Source organism: Equus przewalskii, chromosome 2 (assembly GCF_037783145.1).
Source record: "Equus przewalskii isolate Varuska chromosome 2, EquPr2, whole genome shotgun sequence".
Classification (NCBI taxonomy): domain Eukaryota; kingdom Metazoa; phylum Chordata; class Mammalia; order Perissodactyla; family Equidae; genus Equus; species Equus przewalskii.
In genome coordinates this window covers 12,252,461-12,271,956 of record NC_091832.1, presented here as the reverse complement: position 1 = coordinate 12,271,956, position 19,496 = coordinate 12,252,461, and the positions used below count along the sequence as shown (strand labels likewise).

General features: G+C 49.7%; 1 protein-coding gene across 16 annotated transcripts in view; it reads left to right on the top strand.

The window, feature by feature from the left end:
* Positions 1-15,331, top strand: part of MAST2 (microtubule associated serine/threonine kinase 2) — a 211,016-nt gene extending 195,685 nt beyond the window's left edge. For 12 of the 16 annotated variants that reach the window (XM_070609709.1, XM_070609712.1, XM_070609724.1 and 9 more), the window contains 15 exons: positions 270-478; positions 1,525-1,663; positions 7,548-7,680; positions 8,453-8,618; positions 9,204-9,305; positions 9,573-9,695; positions 9,865-9,974; positions 10,345-10,499; positions 10,756-11,024; positions 11,133-11,330; positions 12,003-12,229; positions 12,419-12,541; positions 12,984-13,120; positions 13,255-13,442; positions 13,753-15,331. In XM_070609709.1, the coding sequence (XP_070465810.1) occupies positions 270-478; positions 1,525-1,663; positions 7,548-7,680; positions 8,453-8,618; positions 9,204-9,305; positions 9,573-9,695; positions 9,865-9,974; positions 10,345-10,499; positions 10,756-11,024; positions 11,133-11,330; positions 12,003-12,229; positions 12,419-12,541; positions 12,984-13,120; positions 13,255-13,442; positions 13,753-15,275 (3,802 nt within the window). In that variant the 3' untranslated portion in view covers positions 15,276-15,331. The remainder of the gene's footprint in view (positions 1-269; positions 479-1,524; positions 1,664-7,547; positions 7,681-8,452; positions 8,619-9,203; positions 9,306-9,572; positions 9,696-9,864; positions 9,975-10,344; positions 10,500-10,755; positions 11,025-11,132; positions 11,331-12,002; positions 12,230-12,418; positions 12,542-12,983; positions 13,121-13,254; positions 13,443-13,752) is intronic. The other 4 variants (XM_070609713.1, XM_070609711.1, XM_070609715.1 and 1 more) reach the window with 1 other exon arrangement.
* Positions 15,332-19,496: the final 4,165 nt, after the last annotated feature.

Genomic DNA, 19,496 nt, shown 5'->3' with positions numbered 1-19,496 from the left:
AAGGTTCCCACTCCTCTTGGTAGCTTTCCTCCTCTGGCTGAGCTCTGGGAAAGGGTTGAGCTATGTCCTCAGGACTTGGTAGATCAAGAAATTGACAAGCTCTGTGGGCAGGGGGCCCAGATCCTTATTGATAAGCACATCCCTGCTCTTTTGTTCTGTGCATTTATAAGGTATGAGATGAAGCAGTTTGGCCACCCCTGCTCTGTGTGGTGGAGAACACAGCTCATGCGCTGAGGGCCCATGGGGGATGGGATGGGTATGTTTCCTAGGGCTGTTTTCCTGGTGCGGCACAAGCCCACCCGGCAGCGCTTTGCCATGAAGAAGATCAACAAACAGAACCTGATCCTGCGGAACCAGATCCAGCAGGCCTTCGTGGAGCGTGACATACTGACTTTTGCTGAGAACCCCTTTGTGGTCAGCATGTTCTGCTCCTTTGAGACCAAGCGCCACCTGTGCATGGTGATGGAGTATGTTGAAGGTACTGGGGGAAGGGTGGCCTGACTTGGAGGCCAAGGCACAATCTGAGACTTAGCCCTGAGCTGAGACCAACAGCTTTGTGTAAGGGTGAAGTTTCAGGGCCCAGCTTCCCAGTCTCTCTGGAATTGGTTTCTGCCTTAGGATCTCAGGGACCATCTGGCCACAGTGGACACATGACTCCCTGCCCCTCATAGGAGGAGGCTTCTGGAGCAGTAGCTGCCTTGAGGCTGCCCATGTCAGGTGCAGTGAGAGGCACTCTGGGACGGGATGTGTCCACCCAGGAAGTATAGAAACCTGCACCCCAAAGCCTGTACCGTCTCTACTGCTGACGCCAGGCAGGAACAAGGGAGGTAGCAGAGCCATAAAAGCCCAGGGTTGGATGCTGGGAGGATTGCATCTGGGCCCTCGGAAGAAAGGAAAGCCATTGCCCTGGCTGATGGCTTGTGAAGGGGAGCCCCCCATTAAGACCACACAAAATGCTCCGGGGATGGAGTGGAAGAGCATCACGGGGCACAGCTCTGGAGAGGGGCAGCAGCTTTGCCAGTGGCCTCCCCTCTCCCCTTCTCACTGTTGTGTGCTGCTTCCAAAGATGTTTTACTTCAGTCTTGAGGCTGAAGCTGAACAGAATTCCTTTAATTTGGTTAGTACACGCTGGGAGTTTACAGTGTTGCTTTACTCAAAAACTAAAGGACAGCCAACAGGAAGGAAATAAATGAACACATGCTGGAGTTTCAGCCAGGTGTGTTTCAATATACAGGATTCCCATCCTAAAATACCTTAATCCTGTCCCTACAAGTCAACTAGAGACCTGGGTTCCTTCCCTCTCTGGCCTGAACAGTGGCCATGGCAGCCATTGGCAGGTTCGCCTCCCTCTTGCTCCCTCCACACTGTCTCCCACCCAGGCCAACGGGGGAGAAGCAAGAGTTACAGTCTAGCACCCGGGTGTTGCGTGAGGCTCTCTCCTCTGGGGCCTCAGAGACTGTAAGCCTAAGACCGTCTGGAGCAGGAACTGGATCCTTCCCTCATGGTGGCCTGGGCTTGTTGCAGGAGGAGACTGTGCCACTCTGCTGAAGAACATCGGGGCCCTATCTGTGGACATGGCGCGTCTGTACTTTGCGGAAACTGTGCTAGCCCTGGAGTACTTACACAACTATGGGATCGTGCACCGAGACCTCAAGCCTGACAAGTACGCCCACTATCTGGGTCCCTTGCCCAAGGTCCCCCTCTTGGATCTCTAGATAACTGGAGGCAGACACAGCATGTTTGAATCTATCCCAGAATGGTTGCTAGGAAACAGTGCTCCTGTGGGTGTCCATCTAGGCCTAGTGCTCTAGCCCCTGACCACCTCACATGCAAAGACCATTGCCAACAAGGTCTGGCAGGGGCATCGTAAGGCTTTGGTGACATGTAAGATCACTGAGGAGCTCTGCTCAAGAAACCAAGCAGGAACAAAAGAATCAGCACGTCTAGGAAATGGCTGAACAAGTGTTTCGGCATTTACTGACGTCTGCTCTGTGCCAAGCACTATATTCTGGGCTGTAAATTAGGTGCTGGCCTGTGGGACTTAAGTCTCATGTGGGAGACAGAAATAACTGTGTATAGGCTGCTTCTCGGAAGGCATTAGTCAGATGGAAAAAGGTGGGAGGAGCTTTCCAAAGCTAGAGAGCAGGATTTGCAAAGGCACACAAGTGTGAGAGAATGTGACTGCTCCGGAACTCCGAGTAGTACAGTGTGACTGAGACTGAGACTGCAAATTGGTCAGAGTAGTAGGAGATAAGGCTGGAGAGATAGGCAGGGATTAGGTCCTCGAGGGTCCTTTTGTTAAATTTTATTTTTATTTTAAAGGGTCCTAGAATTTTTGAAGGGCCTGTGAAGCAGAGGTGGATAGATTGACACACTCAGATGTTGGTGTAGGTTTAGGAAGACCACTGCCGTGGACAGAGATAGGGAGACTTGCAGTAGACCAGGCCCAAAACATTGCCTGCCCTAGAACAGAGTCGGGATGGAGAAGAGCGGGGTAGTGCTGGGAAGCAGAAAGGAAACAGCAAGGTGTCGGGGTGGAAGCAGAAGCAAGGGAGCAGGAGTCTGGACGTCGGCCCGATTTCCAGCTTGGCGTGTATGTGGTGAGAAGCCTCTGTAGTGAGAAGTGACTTTGACATTAGACAGACCTGAGTTCCTTTTCTTTTTATTTATTTATTTGTTTATTTAATTGAGGTTTATAACATTATATAAGTTTTTATATAATATATGACATTATATAAACGTTAATTGGTTTATAACATTATATAAATTTCAGGTGTACATCATCATTTTTCAGTTTCTGTGTAGACTACATTGTGTTCACCACTCAAAGACTAATTACCGTCTGTCACCATACACATGTCCCCAACTGTCCCTTCCCCCCTCCCACCCCCCTTCTCCTGTGGTAACCACCAATCTAATCTCTGTCGCTATGTGTTTGTTTGTCGTTGTTTTTACTTCTATTCATGAGTGACATCATACAGCATTTGACTTTCTCCCTCTGACTTATTTCACTCAGCATAACACCCTCAAGGTCCATCCACGTTGTTGCAAATGGCAAGATTTCATCTTTTTATGGATGACTAGTATTCCGTTGTGTATATATACCACATCTTCTTTATCTGTTCTCCCGTGCTGGGCACCTAGGTTGTTTCCAAGTCTTGGCTATTGTGAATAATGCTGCAGTGAACATAGGGTGCATATGTCTTTACCTGTTTGTGGTTTCATGATCTTTGGATAAATACCCAGCAGTGGAATAGTTGGATCGTATAGTACTTGTATTCTTAATTTTTTGAGCAGTCTCCATACTGTTTCCCATAGTAGCTGCACCAGTTTGCATTCCCACCAGCAGTGTATAAGGGTTCCCTTTTCTCCGCATCCTCTCCAACACTTATTTCTTTCCTTGTTAGTTATAGCCATTCTCACAGGTGTGAGATAGTATCTCATTGTAGTTTTGGTTTGCATTTGCCTAATAATTAGTGATGTTGAACATCTTTTCATGTGCTTGTTGGCCATGTGTGTATCTTTGGAAAAATGTCTGTTCAGATCTTTTGCCCATTTTTTAATTGGGTTTTTTGTTTTTTTTGTTGTTGAGATGTATGAGTTCTTTATATATTTTGAATATTAACCCCTTATTAGATATATGGTTTGCAAATATCTTCTCCCAGTTGTTGAGTTGTCTTGTTTTGTTGATGGTTTTCTTTGCTGTGCAGAAGCTTTTTAGTTTGATGTAGTCCCATTTGTTTATTTTTTCTATTGTTTCCCTTGCCCAGTCAGACATGGTACTTGAAAATATGCTGCTAACACCTATGTCAAAGAGTATACTGCCTGTGTTTACTTCTAGAAGTTTTATGGTTTCAGGTCTTACATTCAAGTTTTTTGTGTATGGTGTGAGATAATGGTCTACTACTTTCATTCTTTTGCATGTGGCTGTCCACTTTTCCCAACACCATTTATTGAAGAGACTTTCCTTTCTCCATTGTATGTTCTTGGCTCCCTTGTCAAAAATTAGCTGACCGTAGATGTGTGGTTTATTTCTGGGCTCTCGATTCTGTTCCATTGATCTGTGTGTCTGTTTTTGCACCAGTTCCAGGCTGTTTTGGTTACTATAGCTTTGTAGTATATTTGGAAATCAGGAAAGGTGATACCTCCGGCTTTGTTCTTTTTGCTCAAGATTCCTTTGGCTATTTGGGGTTTTTTTTTGTTCCATATAAATTTTAGGATTCTTTGTTTTATTTCTGTGAAAAATGTTGGAACTTTGATAGGGATTGCGTTGAATCTGTAGATTGCTTTAGGAAGTATGGACATTTTAACTATGTTAATTCTTCTAATCCAAGAGCACAGAATATCTTTCCATTTCTTTGTGTCTTCTTTAGTGTCATTCAGCAATGTTTTATAGTTTTCAGTGTACAAGTCTTTCACCTCTTTGGTTAAATTTATTCCTAGGTGTTTTATTCTTTTTGTTGCAGTTGTAAATGGGATTATATTCTTAATTTTTCTTTCTGCTACTTTGTTGTTAGTGTGTAGAAATGCAACTGATTTTTGTATGTTGATTTTGTATCCTGCAGCTTTACTATATTCATTTATTATTTCTCAAAGTTTTTTGGTGGGTTCTTTAGGGTTTCCTATATATAAAATCCTGTCATCTGCACATAGTGACCGTTTTACTTCTTCCTTTCTAATTTAGATCCCTTTTATTTCTTTTCCTTGCCTGATTGCTCTGGCTAGGACTTCCAATACTATGTTAAATAAGAGTGGCGAAAGTGGGCATCCTTGTCTGGTTCCTGTTCTTAGAGGGAGAGCTTTCAGTTTTTCTCCATTGAGTATAATATTAGCTGTGGATTTGTCATCTGTGGCCTTTATTATGTTGAGCTACTTTCCTTCTATACCAATTTTATTCAGAGTTGTTTTTTTTTTTAAAGATTGGCACCTGAGCTAACAACTGTTGCCAATCTTTTTTTTTCCCTTATTCTTCTCCCCAAATCCCCCCAGTACATAGTTGCATATTTTAGTTGTGGGTCCTTCTAGTTGTGGCACGTGGGACGCTGCCTCATCATGGCCTGATGAGTGGTGCCATGTCTGCACCCAGGATCCGAACCAGCAAAACCCTGGGCCGCCGAAGTGGAGCACATGAACTTAACTACTTGGCCACAGGGCCCGCCCGTTACTCAGAGTTTTTATCATAAATGGATGCTGTACCTTGTCAGATGCTTTCTCTGCATCCTCAGAGATGATCGTGTGATTTTTATTCTTCATTTCTTTTTTTTTTTTAAAGATTGGCTCCTGAGCTAACAACTGTTGCCAGTCTTTTTCTCTTTTTTCCTGCTTTTTCCTCCCCAAATCCCCCCGGTATATAGTTGTATATCTTTTTAGTTGTGGGTCCTTCTGGTTGTGAATTCTTCATTTCTTAATGTGGTGTATCACATTGATTGATTTACAGATGTTGAACCATCCCTGCATCCCTGAAATAAATCCCATTTGATCATGGTGAATGATCCTTTTAATGTATTGTTGTATTTGATTTGCTAGTATTTTGTTGAGGATTTTTGCATTATGTTCATCAGTGATATTGGCCTGTAATTTTCTTTTTTTGTGTTGTCCTTGTCTTCTTTTGGTATCAGGGTAATGTTGGCCTCATAGAATGAGTTAGGAAGGTTCCTCTCATCTTCAATTTCTTGTAAGAGTTTGAGAAGGATAGGTATTAAGCCTTCCTTGAATGTTTGGTGGAATTCACCAAGAAAGCCGTGTGGTCCTGGACTTTTATTTTGTGGGAGGTTTTTGATCGCTGTTTCCATCTCCTTTCTGTTGATTGGCCCATTCAAATTCTCTATTTCTTCTTTAATTAGTTTTAGAAGGTTGCATGATTCTAAGAATTTATCCATTTCTTCCAGATTATCCAATTTGTTGGTGTAGCTTTTCATAGTATTCTCATAATCTTTTGTATTTCTGAGATTTCCATTGTAAAGTCTCCTCGTTCATTTCTGATTTTATTTATCTGAGCCTTCTCTCTTGTTTTCTTGGTAAGTCTAGCTAAAGGTTTGTCGATTTTGTTTGTCTTTTCAAAGAACCAGCTCTTCATTTCATTGGTTTTTTTGTTTTCTTAGTCTCTATTTCATTTATTTCTACTCTGATTTTTATTATTTCCTTCCTTCTACTGATTTTGGGCTTTGTTTGTTCTTCTTTTTCCAGTTCCTTTAGGTGCACTGTTAGAGTTGTTTATTTGAGATTTTTCTTGTTTGTTGAGATAGGCCTATATTGCTATAAACTTCCCTTTTAGAACCACTTTTGCTGTATCCCATAAATTTTGGCATTTTGTATATTCATTTTCAATTGTCTCCAGGTATCTTTTGATTTCTCCTTTGATTTCTTTGTTAACCTAATAGTTGTTAAGTAGCATTTTATCTCCACATATTTGTGGCTTTTCCAGTTTTCTTCCTGTAGTTGATATCTAGTTTCATACCTTTGTGGTCAGAAAAGATGCTTGGTATTCTTTCAGTCTTCTTAAATTTATTGAGACTTGTTTTGTGGCCTACTGTGTGATCTGTCCTGGAGAATGTTCCATGTGCATTTGAAAAGAATGTGTATTCTGTGAGTTTTGGATGAAATGTTGTGTATATATCTACTAAGTCCATCTGGTAGATAGACTTGAGTTCAAATGACCACTTGTTAACTCTGTGGGCTCAGGTCTGTTAGTTAAACCTCTCTGAGCCTCATACTCCTACTCTTTAAAATGGGGATAATAATACCTACCTTTGTGAGTTACTCTATAAGACCTTTCAGGAACCAGCTTATTTTTATAAATAGTCAGTAAAGCACTTATCATAGAGCTCAGTAAGTAACAGAAATTACTGCTTTTCTCTGAGAAGAGGACTAGTCAGGAGGCATGACTTTGTTTGGACAGGTTGAGTTAGTGGTGCCTGTAAGGATCTGGGCAGTTAGTAGGCATGGAGCTCATAAAAGAAGTCAGGGCCAGAGACACTGATTTGGGAATCATAGAGTAAAAGGTCGGCAGGGTGAAGCCTTTGGCACAAAATAAAATGGCTCAGGCAGAGTGTCTGAAGGGAGAAGAAAGAGATAATTCTCTGTGAGCTCTTATTTCTAGTTTCTCCCAACCAACCCTCCTTCTAAGACCAGCCATGGACAGGGAGCAAGGTTGTGTGCCCCTGTCCTCTCTCCCTGAGTCAGGGATGTTGTGAGCCACCCAGGTGAGGAGAGGGGACTGAGGATGGCTGGAGCTTTAGGAGAGGAGGGTCGCTCTGCGGAAGAAAGTCTGTTGGTCAGGTGGCTAATCCCTGACCCCGGAGAGCACAGAGTTGAGGGCAGGAAACAGGCAGGAGCTGGGGGAATGGGCGAAAGGCAGGTCAGGTGCTTGTGCAGAGTGCCGTGCTCACAAAGCCAGAGCTATTCATTTCTTTCACAGCTGAAGCTGCCCTGCTTAGGTCCCCCTGTTACCCGTAGAAGTCTCAGTGGGAAAATTTGGCGCATACTAAAATCAACACTCTTGCAAAACCAGGAAATAACTCCATGCTTTTGTTCCTCTGGTTTCCTAGCCTCCTGATCACATCTATGGGACATATTAAGCTCACGGACTTTGGCCTTTCTAAGATTGGCCTCATGAGTCTGACGACAAACTTGTACGAGGGCCACATTGAGAAGGACGCCCGGGAGTTCCTGGACAAGCAGGTAGGGAAGGATGGTTGAGACCTGGGGAGTTGAATTCCAGGCCTCAGGATAAGGCCTGGGGGCCACATGTGTACCCTGTAGCTAGATATTAAGACTGGGAGCTCCTGTCTTTTCCACCTTTGGTTCCAGAGAGGCATTGAGATAGGTAGCACATCTGGAAAATAGAAGCCTAGACCATGAAAATCATATGGCCATAATATCCAAATCATCTTCCTCATCAGGGTTTGGAGAAATAGGTCATATAACCGTTGTCACTCTCAGAGACGGGTCTGAGATCAGACCTGAGCCTCCTAGCTTCCGTCAAGGGTAAGGCTCTCTTGGACCTGTTGTTCTGGAACACAGCTCCAAATTTCTACTGGGCTGTGGCCCACCTTCCTGAGAGTAACCTCTGGACATTCCCTGATTTGACATTTCAGGGTGTGACAGTTTGAAAGTCCCTGTAGTAGTCATGTGACTGTAGGGTCTGTTCTTTGGGAGGTTGGAGGGCAGAGCCAATTTTGGGGACCAGATGCCAGAAGAATGTTGAGGGCTCAGGGAGTGGTGGTTCCAGGCTAGAGTTAGATGTTTGGGTTAATTAGGAAATAAACTCACCCCACCAACAGTTCCAACTCTGGAACCCTGGGGCTCCTGTTGATCTTGCTCATTAACCAAAGTGAGCTGAGTCTTCATTCAGAGATTTTTCTGCTCCAGAGGTGGGAATATCCCCACCCCTCCAGCCATCATGTCAATGAGCTGCCTCAATGCTGAGCCACCCTGGCTTCTCTGTGCCCAGGTATGCGGGACCCCAGAGTACATTGCGCCTGAGGTGATCCTGCGTCAGGGCTATGGGAAGCCAGTGGACTGGTGGGCCATGGGCATAATCCTGTATGAGTTCCTGGTGGGTTGCGTCCCTTTCTTTGGAGATACTCCGGAGGAGCTCTTTGGGCAAGTGATCAGTGGTAGGTACCATCACCCTGGCCACTGGGGAGACAGAGTCTGGATCCACAAATGTGATTTATGCATGCACCTGTGAGGCTTGAGCTCTTGTTCTGAATTCATGTATGCATGTTGGGTACGCTTGCCTCTCAGACGTGTGTGTGTTATGTGCTCATGTGCACTTTAGGTGTCGCCCGGGGCTTGTTGTTTGTGTTCGTGTTTCCCCCGTATGTGCTTAGTGTACCTGTATTGTGTGTGTGCATATCCTCTGAGTGTGAGTTTTGTGTACGTGTGTGTGTCCATGTGTCTGGACTGTAAAGCAGGGTGAGCTGGAGCTTCAGGGCAGGGAGTCACGCTTTGCCCGCCCCTTGAATCAGAGAGCAAGCTGTGGTCTAGGATGTGTGAAATCCCCTAGGAGGACAAGAACCTATAGAACTTAAGGAATTGGGGTCCCAGGCGAGGCTTTCAGGGGCTCTGGGCTGGGCCCTTTATGCCTCCCTACCTTTATCCTATCCTAGGACCCTCCTCTCCATCTCCCCCCTCTGCCCACAACTTCTGAGACCCTTCTCTAATCCACTCCTTTCCCTCTCACCCCCCTGACTCTTCAGATGAGATTGTGTGGCCTGAGGGGGATGATGCCCTGCCACCAGACGCCCAGGACCTCACCTCCAAACTGCTCCATCAGAATCCTCTGGAGAGACTGGGTACAGGTAGGACAGACCCCACTAACCTTTCTCACCACTTGGAAGAGGGAGCAAGGAGGCTGAGTCCATGATGCAGCCAGGAGTTCAGGCTTCGGGGGTGGGCGGTGCCTCTGACTCCTGAAACTGCCCTGCTCCCCGTGGGCAGAGGAGGGGAGGTGCTGGGGCCACAGCCTCTAGGCCTGGCCTCCCGAGGTCTGGGTCCTCGCTGGACTTGCTGACCAGGGCTCCACACGGCTCCTCTCGCCCCCTTGCCCACACCCTCCCTGTCCACAGGCAGTGCCTCTGAGGTGAAGCAGCACCCGTTCTTTACCGGTCTGGACTGGACAGGACTTCTTCGCCAAAAGGCTGAATTTATTCCTCAACTGGAGTCGGAGGATGATACTAGCTACTTTGACAGTAAGGCCACCTGTGGGGCGGGGGTCCTACCTGTTTGCCCAAAGACACTTGTGCACTCTCAACTTGGCATCAGGAGAAACTTCTCCAGGCCCTCCTAAGGTCTGATAGGGTCACAAGGAGGCCACTGCCAGGGGCCTCTGAAGGAGACTGTCCTGTGTGTCTGCCCCAGCCCGCTCAGAGCGATACCATCACATGGACTCAGAGGATGAGGAGGAAGTGAGTGAGGATGGCTGCCTTGAGATCCGCCAGTTCTCTTCCTGCTCTCCAAGGTTCAGCAAGGTGCGACTGAGGCAGGCCCAGGCTGAACAGGCCGGAGGCCTGAGAGGAGAGGGCCTGTCAAGGGACAGTCTGGGGCAAGCTGGAGGAGGGGTTGTTGGGGCTACCTCTAGAAAAAGAGGAGGAAAGGGCTGGGCCTACAATATGATAGATACTTCTAGGACCACTCCAGGCCCTGACACAGGAGATGCCAGGGGTGAGGCCAGGTGAGACCAGTGGGATAGCTGCTTCCTTGAATATCCAACTGGGATGTATTAGGGAGGGAAGGGAAGAACTGGTTCAGATTGCTGGGTTTCAGGTGCCAAGGATACTTTTCGTTCCTTGGGAGGTGTGGGGATGGAGCCCGTCCCCAGCATGTCATGCGTGCCCACAGGTGTACAGCAGCATGGAGCGGCTCTCGCTGCTCGAGGAGCGCCGGACACCGCCCCCCACTAAGCGCAGCCTGAGCGAAGAGAAGGAGGACCGCTCAGATGGCCTGACAGGGCTGAAGGGCCGAGACCGGAGCTGGGTGATTGGCTCCCCTGAGATGTGAGCACCCAGAGCTCACCCAGGGCGGGCTGCACAGCCAGCCATCGTTGTCACAGATCATGGGCAAGATTCAGGTGCTGGGGGGGGGGGGGGGCAGTGCCAGTGGCAGTGAGCGGGCGTTCACAAGGACAGCTCCTGGAGGGATGTCTGAGGAGAAAAGTTCTATGACATATAACCCTTGTGAGCCTCTAAGGGAGCCTGCGCTGGAGGAGGGAGACTGCCCGGGCCACCTCACTCTAGGCCTTGTGTCCCACAGATTGCGGAAGCGGCTGTCAGTGTCTGAGTCATCCCATACGGAGAGTGACTCAAGCCCTCCACTGACAGTGCGGCGCCACTGCTCGGGCCTCCTGGATGTGCCTCGCTTCCCTGAGGGCCCTGAGGAGGCTAGCAGCACCATCAGGAGGCAGCAGCAGGAGGGTACCCCATCTGGAGAAGGTGTGGCTGGGCCTGTCCCTGAACGGCCACTGGAGCGGCGGCTGAAGCTGGACGAGGAGCCTGTTGGCCAGAGCAGTGGTTCCAGTCCAGGTGTGGCCCATCAGATGGCCGAAGGGCCTAGGCTGGGGGACACTGCTGGGAGGCAGGGAAGGGAGGCTCTGCTGCATTGCAGGTCTCATTGCTCACTTGGGCCCACAGCCATGGAGACTCGAGGAGGCCGTGGGACCCCACAGCTGGCTGAAGGAGCCACAGCCAAAGCCATCAGTGACCTGGCGGTGCGCAGGGCCCGCCACCGGCTACTCTCTGGGGACTCTCTAGAAAAGCGCACCACTCGCCCCATCACCAAAGTGATCAAGTCTGCCTCAGCCACAGCCCTGTCCCTCCTCATTCCTGCTGGTGAGGTTCATGGGGAACTAGGATAAAACTCACAGGAAGGACCTTGGAACCTCTCGGGGCCGGAGGCAGGGGTCTGCATGCGGCTGGTGTGTCTGTGTGTTGTGTATTGAAGAGCAGGTATCTGAGAGACTGTGTGTCATTGCTGCCCCTTTGTTATGAGACCAGAGGTCTTTGAGGTATACACTGGTGTCTGAGGTTGTGTGTGTGTGTGTGTGTGTGTGCCAGAAGGCAGGACAGCACCGTGTAACCAGTGTAGGCCGAGGCAGAGAGCTTATATTCAAATCCTGGCTCCATCAGTAAATGGCTTTTGACCTTGAGGAAGTTGCTTAACCCCTCTGAGCCTCAAGTTCCTCATCAAAAAATGTGAATATTAATAGTGGTAGCTCATAGGATAATTGTAATGTTTAAATATGTATGAAGAGCTTATATGGTCCCTGATAGATATCAGTAAGCACTCAGAAAGTGCTAGATGCCATTCTCCATCACCTCCCGGGTGTCTGCGAGGGTCTAGGGACATGAGGGGGGCTTTGTGCTCAGAGGCTGTGGGGAGAATGTTCCAGGGCTCAGGCTCTGTCTGTGACTAGAGCTGTGTGGGATCAACAGCTGAGTCCGGGGGCTGGGCTGGGAGCCAGGGTCCCCTAACCCACTAAATCCTGGCTTCTCCTTCTCCAGAACACCACACTTGCTCTCCATTGGCCAGCCCCATGTCCCCACATTCCCAGTCATCCAACCCGTCATCCAGGGACTCTTCTCCAAGTAGGGACTTCATGCCAGCCCTTGGCAGCTCAAGAGCCCCCATCATCATCCACCGAGCTGGCAAGAAGTATGGCTTCACCCTGCGGGCCATCCGTGTCTACATGGGTGACTCGGACGTCTACACTGTGCACCACATGGTGTGGGTATGTCTGGCCATCCAGATCTGTTGTCTTCGAGCTTCATCACTCCTCTACCTTTCCCTTTCTGTCCCAGCCCACACTATCCTCAGGGGTCAAAGGAGGGGGGTGTCACAGCTTGATGAGCGGAACTAGGCCCCACGCTTCATGCTTAGGCTCCAGCTCAGGCTGAAGACTGTTATCTCCCTGGGGCAGCACGTGGAGGATGGAGGTCCAGCCAGTGAGGCGGGGCTTCGTCAGGGTGACCTCATCACTCACGTCAACGGGGAGCCTGTGCACGGGCTGGTGCACACGGAGGTGGTGGAGCTGATCCTGAAGGTTAGCGCTGGGGATGTTGCCTGCTGCCGTTCCCGCATGCCCCCCAGTCTGGGAATCTGCGAGTGGCCATAGCGGAGTGGGAGGGTTGCACACACACACCTGGCACTGAGGACAGATGCCCATGCACACAGAACTTGGGTGTGGCCATTGCAATGGGTTTTTTGCTGGAAGGCAGCAGCCTCACTGACCAAGGCCCAGGGATCCCTCTGAGCAGTGGGTAGGACTGGAGAACAGGACAGGTGAGCCTCTTCTCTACTTTCCCAGCCCCAAACCACTCGGGCTCCAGCTGGAGCCACTTCCTAAGCTCTGAGGAGGGCAGACAGGCTTGTGGGGCAGACATGTTGATGCAGGGGCAAAGCTAGTGCTGTGCTAGAGCCATGCCAGGCATCGGGGTTGGGGGAATATGGCACTGCCTTACCTAGGCTCCCACCGTGTTCCCCAGAGTGGAAACAAGGTATCTATTTCGACAACTCCCCTGGAGAACACATCCATTAAAGTGGGGCCTGCTCGGAAGGGCAGCTACAAGGCCAAGATGGCCCGAAGGAGCAAGCGGAGCCGGGGCAAGGATGGACAGGAAAGGTGAGGCACACAGCCCAGAGGGTCCACCCTGAGCCACATGGGTATTAACGTGTGCTGGGGGCCCTGGACCGGGGCCCAGTGTATGTCGTGCCCTGTGCACCAACTCAAACAGCCTTTGACCCTTGTCTCTATAGCAGAAAAAGGAGCTCCCTGTTCTGGAAGATCACCAAGCAGGCATCCCTGCTCCACACCAGCCGCAGCCTTTCTTCCCTTAACCGCTCCTTGTCATCAGGGGAGAGTGGGCCAGGCTCCCCCACACACAGCCTTTCCCCCCGGTCTCCCACTCAGGGCTACCGCGTGACCTCTGATGCTGTGCATTCAGGTATGAAGGGCTCACTGCAGATCAGAGACAACCTGGGGGGGTAGGAAAGTGCCCGGGCCCTCTCTGCTTCTCACTGGGCCCACTCTGAAACTCACATTTAGCCCACCCCCTGAAAGATCCAGCGGTCTTGGGGAGGAGATGACAGGGGTGGAGGGTGACTTTATTTCTGTAGCCTGGGCTCCGGTTCACTGGTGAGGTGACTGTGACAATCCTGGGACATTCCAGGGCTAAGCCAGGCCTTGCCTCTCAGTCACTTCTATCAGCTAACGTTGCTCTGCCTTTGTCTTTGTGTCTATCTGTCTGTGCAAAGTGGGAGGGAATTCATCACAGAGCAGCTCCCCCAGCTCCAGCGTGCCCAGTTCTCCAGCCGGCTCTGGTCACACACGGCCCAGCTCCCTACACGGTCTGGCACCCAAGCTCCAACGCCAGTACCGCTCTCCGCGGCGCAAGTCAGCAGGCAGCATCCCACTGTCGCCACTGGCCCACACCCCTTCTCCACCACCAGCAGCTTCACCCCAGCGTTCCCCGTCACCCCTGTCCGGCCATGGAGCCCAGGCCTTCTCCACCAAGCTTCACTTGTCACCTCCCCTAGGCAGGCAACTCTCACGGCCCAAGAGTGCGGAGCCACCTCGCTCACCACTACTTAAGAGGGTACAGTCAGCTGAGAAGCTGGCGGCTGCACTTGCTGCTTCTGAGAAGAAGCTAGCCACTTCTCGAAAGCATAGCCTTGACCTGCCCCACCCCGAGCTAAAGAAGGAACTGCCACCCAGGGAAGTCAGCCCTCTGGAGGTAGTTGGGGCCAGGAGTGTGCTGTCTGGGAAGGGGACACTGCCAGGAAAGGGAGTGTTGCAGCCTGCTCCCTCACGGGCCCTAGGCACCCTCCGACAAGACCGGGCTGAACGGCGAGAGTCACTGCAGAAGCAGGAAGCCATCCGTGAGGTGGACTCCTCAGAGGATGACACTGATGAGGGGCCTGAGGACAGCCAAGGTGTACAGGAGCGGAGCTTGGTACCTAACCCAGAAGTGGGCCAGGATCCACCCTTCAGAGGAGCAGCAGAGGGTGAGGAAGAGGATGCTTTCTTGCCCAGGGACACCACGAGTCAGGGTCTAGTGGTCCAAGGCTTATTGACAGGGGTCACACTGGGACCACCCAGAATGGAAGGCCCTAGTGTCCCCCAGAGGAGGCTTGGGATACTGCAAGCCTTTGAGGAGGCTGCCAGCTCCTCGTCCCCAGCCCCCAGCCTGGGGAGGGCTGGACCCACAGATCCTCCCCCGACTGAAGGCTGCTGGAAGGGCCAGCACACCCAGGCACTAACAGCACTTTGTCCCAGCTCTTCAGGACTCATCCCCAGCAGCTGCTCTGCTGCTGCCGCCTCCACCTCTGGAGAGCCAGGTCCCTGGTCCTGGAAATTCTTTATTGAGGGCCCAGACAGGGCATCTCCTAGTAGAAAGGCAACGATGGAAGGTGGGCTGGCCAGCTCCCAGGATTTGGAAACCACAACTCCAGCCCACTCTGAGAACCTGTCTCCTAGGCAAGAGGGGAAGTCATGGCCTCCCAGTGCCCCTGGGCTGGCCCACCCACTTTGTGAGGTTCCCAGCCCAAGCTGGCTATGGGAGCCTGAGTGTGCACAAATTAAGAAAGAAGAACCAGCGCTGGGCATCACCAAAGTGCCTGATGCCTCAGGTGACAGGAGGCAAGACGTTCCATGCAAAAGCTGCCCCTTCATCCAGGAGCCTGGGCCTGGCCTACTCCGGAGAGGCCGAGACCCAGGAGGCCCTCAAAAGCATCAGGACTTGGCATTGGCACCAGATGAGCTTTTAAAGCAAACATAGCAGTTGTTTGCCATTTCTTGCACTCAGACCTGTGTAATACATGCTCTTGGAAACCATCCTTGTGTCTTTTGCTTGCTTCTTTCCTTCATTCAACACAAATGTTAACTCATGGTCCTGTGTTGCTGCTGAGAATATAGTGATGAATAAGACAGTTTCCACTGTCGGGGGAGGAGTGCCCAACTGAGCTTGGCTTCCCAGACACTGACCTCTGCACTCAAACCTGAAGGACAGGTGATAGGTAGTAGTTTGCTGGGTTAGGAGAGTGGGAATTACTGTAAGAAAGAAGGTCCAGGCAAAGAGGACAGCACTTACCATACACTTGGTATATTCAAGGAACCAAAAATAATTCAAGTGAAGTGGGTCTACTGAGTTAGTCAAGGGCCACATCTAATGGCCTTCTAGGAATTTAGATTTTCTGTAGGTGATGGGAACCAGAGAAGGCCATGTAGTGACTAATATTCTTGCTTTATAGATAAGGGAACTCAAGTGTTCAGATAGTAACATGCCCAAGACAGTAGAGCTTGAGCAGAGCGAGGGTTAGAAACTAGGTCTCTCCTGACTCCAGAGCCCACGTTTACCTGCTAATTTGGAGGGCCTCTTAGCCAGAAAATGAGGAGGAAAAGAGGTAGAGGGAGGGGAAGAGTTGAACTTGGGATATATTTAATTTGAAATATCTGTGGGACATCCAGAAGATAACTGGATGCATGGATCTGAAACTCAGTAGGAAAACGCAAACTTAAGATAGAAATTTGAGCCATCAGTGTATCAATAGTGATACATTGAGGACACTAGCATTTAAGGCAAAGAAAAAAGACTTAGAAGCAGCAGCCAGAAGAGCATCATAAAATCCAACAGAGAGGGGCTGGCCCCGTGGCCGAGTGGTTAAGTCTGTGCGCTCCGCTGCAGGCGGCCCAGTGTTTCGTTGGTTCGAATCCTGGGCACGGACATGGCACTGCTCATCAAACCACGCTGAGGCAGCATCCCACATGCTACAACTAGAAGGACCCACAACAAAGAATATACAACTATGTACTGGGGGGCTTTGGGGAGAAAAAGGAAAAAAAAATAAAATCTTTAAAAAAAAAAAAAAAAAAATCCAACAGAGAAAAGAGTTTTAAAACGGAGAAGTCACTTGGTAAAATGCTGAGCAGTCAGTGAGCGCTTCCTGGGCTGTCGTCATGTGGGCCTCTGCACTGGAGATGGACATTGCTGAGGCGAGCAGCCCCTGCCCTGAGTGGGCGAGTGGGTAGTGTAGATGGGACGGGGGAGGACATCTGTGGGACCGTTGTGTGGGAGGAGTCAGGAGTTGGCATCACAGGAGCAGGGAGTAGGGCTGGGTGGAGTGACAAGACTGAAAAAAGAGTGCCTCCATGGTGACTGCTGTCGTTCACTACTGTTCCTTAATCCAATGCCTAGGTCCAAAGGAGAGGTGTCAAGAGTCCTGGAGACAGGAAAATGACTGGGCCACTAGCTGGGCGCCTCATGCACCCTGTAGCTCTTTGTCACCTTGCATGGAGGAGGCTTTGGCCGCCAGAGGGTGTACCCTGCCCTTGGTGGCAGAGCCCATAAGTGGGATGTCTGGCCCCTGTGCCTTCCAGTCCCCTCTTGAACTCACTTTCTCCTTCCTTCAGTGATTTATTGGCAGCAGACCCTGGGCCAGCCTGTACTGGACACTGAGAACACACGTAACTGGTTGTCTGGGGAAGCCCCCCACGTATATCAGGATCTGGTTAGATGCACCATACCGTAGGTAAAGGGGGTGGGGCAGGCACATCTTGCAGCAGTTCATGGGAGGGAGGAACTGCCCGCTTAGGGGGCTGAAAATGGGGGAGAGGAGCAGGCGCAGAGATGCTGAGCATCCTGTGATGCACAGGGCAGCTGCCCAAGTGCCAGTGGTGCTCCCCTTGAGAAACACTGGCAGATTACCCTGAGGGGAGGGAAGAGTTTCTGAAAGGTAACTGCAGGGAAGTGGTATCAGATTTGCTCTTTAGGAAGATTACTGGCCGCACTGTAGTGAGAGACGAGTGGAATAAGCACACCAGAGAGACAATGATGTAGCGGCCCATTATGGTGGTCTGAACTAGGACAGTAACACTGAGGGGGTTTCCCCAGAAGGGAAAGAGTAGGGAGCTGGACACACAGACTGGCAGCCACCAGCAAACAGATGGTAATTAAGGCCACAGGAGTACATGGGGATTGTACAGAGAACGTGTGCAGAAGGAAAAGGAAAAAGGCCCAAGACATTGGGATTAGCTGAGGGGAGTGGAGCCAGCAAAGAGTAACTGAAGTAGGGGATGAGATCCTAAACTTGGGAGAAGCCAGACCATTTTAAGAATTTTGCAATTTACCCTAAGAGCCATTGAAAGTTATGTAATGGTTTTACACGGGTTCAGATTTGTATTTTGAAAAGATGACTCTGGTTGCTATAATGAGAATGGATTTGAGCGAGGCAAGAATGGAAGAAGGGAGGCCTTCCGGTATTAAGGTTTAGAGATAGTAGTGAAGCTGGACAAAAGTGATGACTTTGATGTTTAGAAAGTAAAACTGATATGGGTTGGTGGTGAGTTTTATACAGACAGGAAGCAGAGGAAGGTATCAAGGATGACGACTAATCTGACTCACATAACCAGATGAATGATCTATTTCCCCTCACTGAAATACGAAGTAATGGAAGAGAACCAGGGCTAGGTGATGACATCGCATTCAACATGCGGTAGAGGTCTGGGCAGGAGAAACAAAGATGGACGTGATTGGCCTGAAGACGGTAGGGGAATTCACGGATGTGGATAAAACAGCCAGGGAAAAAGGCCTAAGTGAGAAGGCAGCTGGAGGAGTCCAAGAGACTTAAAGTCCAGGAGAATTAAAAGGAACAGTCAGATGGAGGAGGAAAACTAGGTGGATGAGTCGTCATGAGGTCAAAGGGTGAGTTTCGTGTAGAAGAGTTTCAACAACGACGGTTATCAAGGAGAGCAGTTTCTGGTAGTGGTGGAACCTGTACTGAAACGCTTGAGGAGGTGAGGAAATAAAGACTAATTTAGACAGTTTTTTCAAAAGGTTTGGCTTTGAAGAAAAGAAAAGAGATAAGCAAAGGGATATAGGATTGAGAAGGGATTGGGGGAGTAGAGTGAGAGATGTCCAACCATGTTTAAATGTCAGTTGATCCCGTTGAAAGGAAACAGCAAAAGAATTGATAACTGATCATGAGAGATTCCTGAGAAGGTGGGAGAAAGGAGGATCCCAAATACATGCGGAGAGATTGGCTTTTAGTTGGAGAAGGGCTACCTGTTGTAATTTAATAGGTGAGAGGGAGAGGAGTTATGTGGACTTAGGTTTACAGGTTTAGTGGTAGGAAGGTAAAGGAATTCATTGCCAAGCATATATTTTCTCCATAAACAAAAAGTTTGCAGTGCCTGGGGGACACCCAAGGCCCCAGTGGAGATATCCAGCCAGGAGGTGGAGTTCAGAAGAGAGGACTGGGTTGGAGATAGGAATTTGAGTGTCCTATGCAGAGAGTGGGAACAACTCCCAGGATTAGGGGAAATCATCCATAGTTCCCAGCGGTGGCCTTGGGGATGCCACAGAACTGAAGTGTAGTGGGGAGGAAGGATGCAGCAAGGCCATTTAGAACAATAGACTATTCCCCTAACCTGATGGGTAATTCAGTACACATCCGGCTGGGGCCTGAGAGACATGGATGAGAACTGCAATGTCCTATGCAAACAGGTTGTCATGTGCTTGTTAGTTATGTTCCCAACACACAGGAACCTCAACAAAGTACTGTGGCAGGAGGGTGACAATGGCCTGGGCAACAAGAAGACAGACTGTAAGACTGAGCCCATTTCATCCCTGCCCCCAGAATGAAATGTGGAAACACTTATTTCCAGGCAGAAAGGTGATGAGAATCAACAAGCTGGGCTTTCCAACAGTCGTGGGTGAGGATGCAATGCCTCTCAGATTGCACTCTTCCTCAGGGCTAGCTTCGGAGTCTCCCTGTGTCCTGCAGTGGCTGGACAGGATTCTGGCATCATGCCTGTTAGGGTCGACTTCCTCTTCTTCAGGGGAAGAAGAGAGCGTCTGCGGCCCCAGTTCAGTGCCAGGACCAATCTTTTGATACTCATGAGAGAGAAGGTTTGGGAGTTTCAGAGTTTTTCAACACCCCAGTCCTCTTCCTTTTGCCCCTGCTCCCCCAGCCCATCCCTCCACAGCATGAGGACAAAAAGG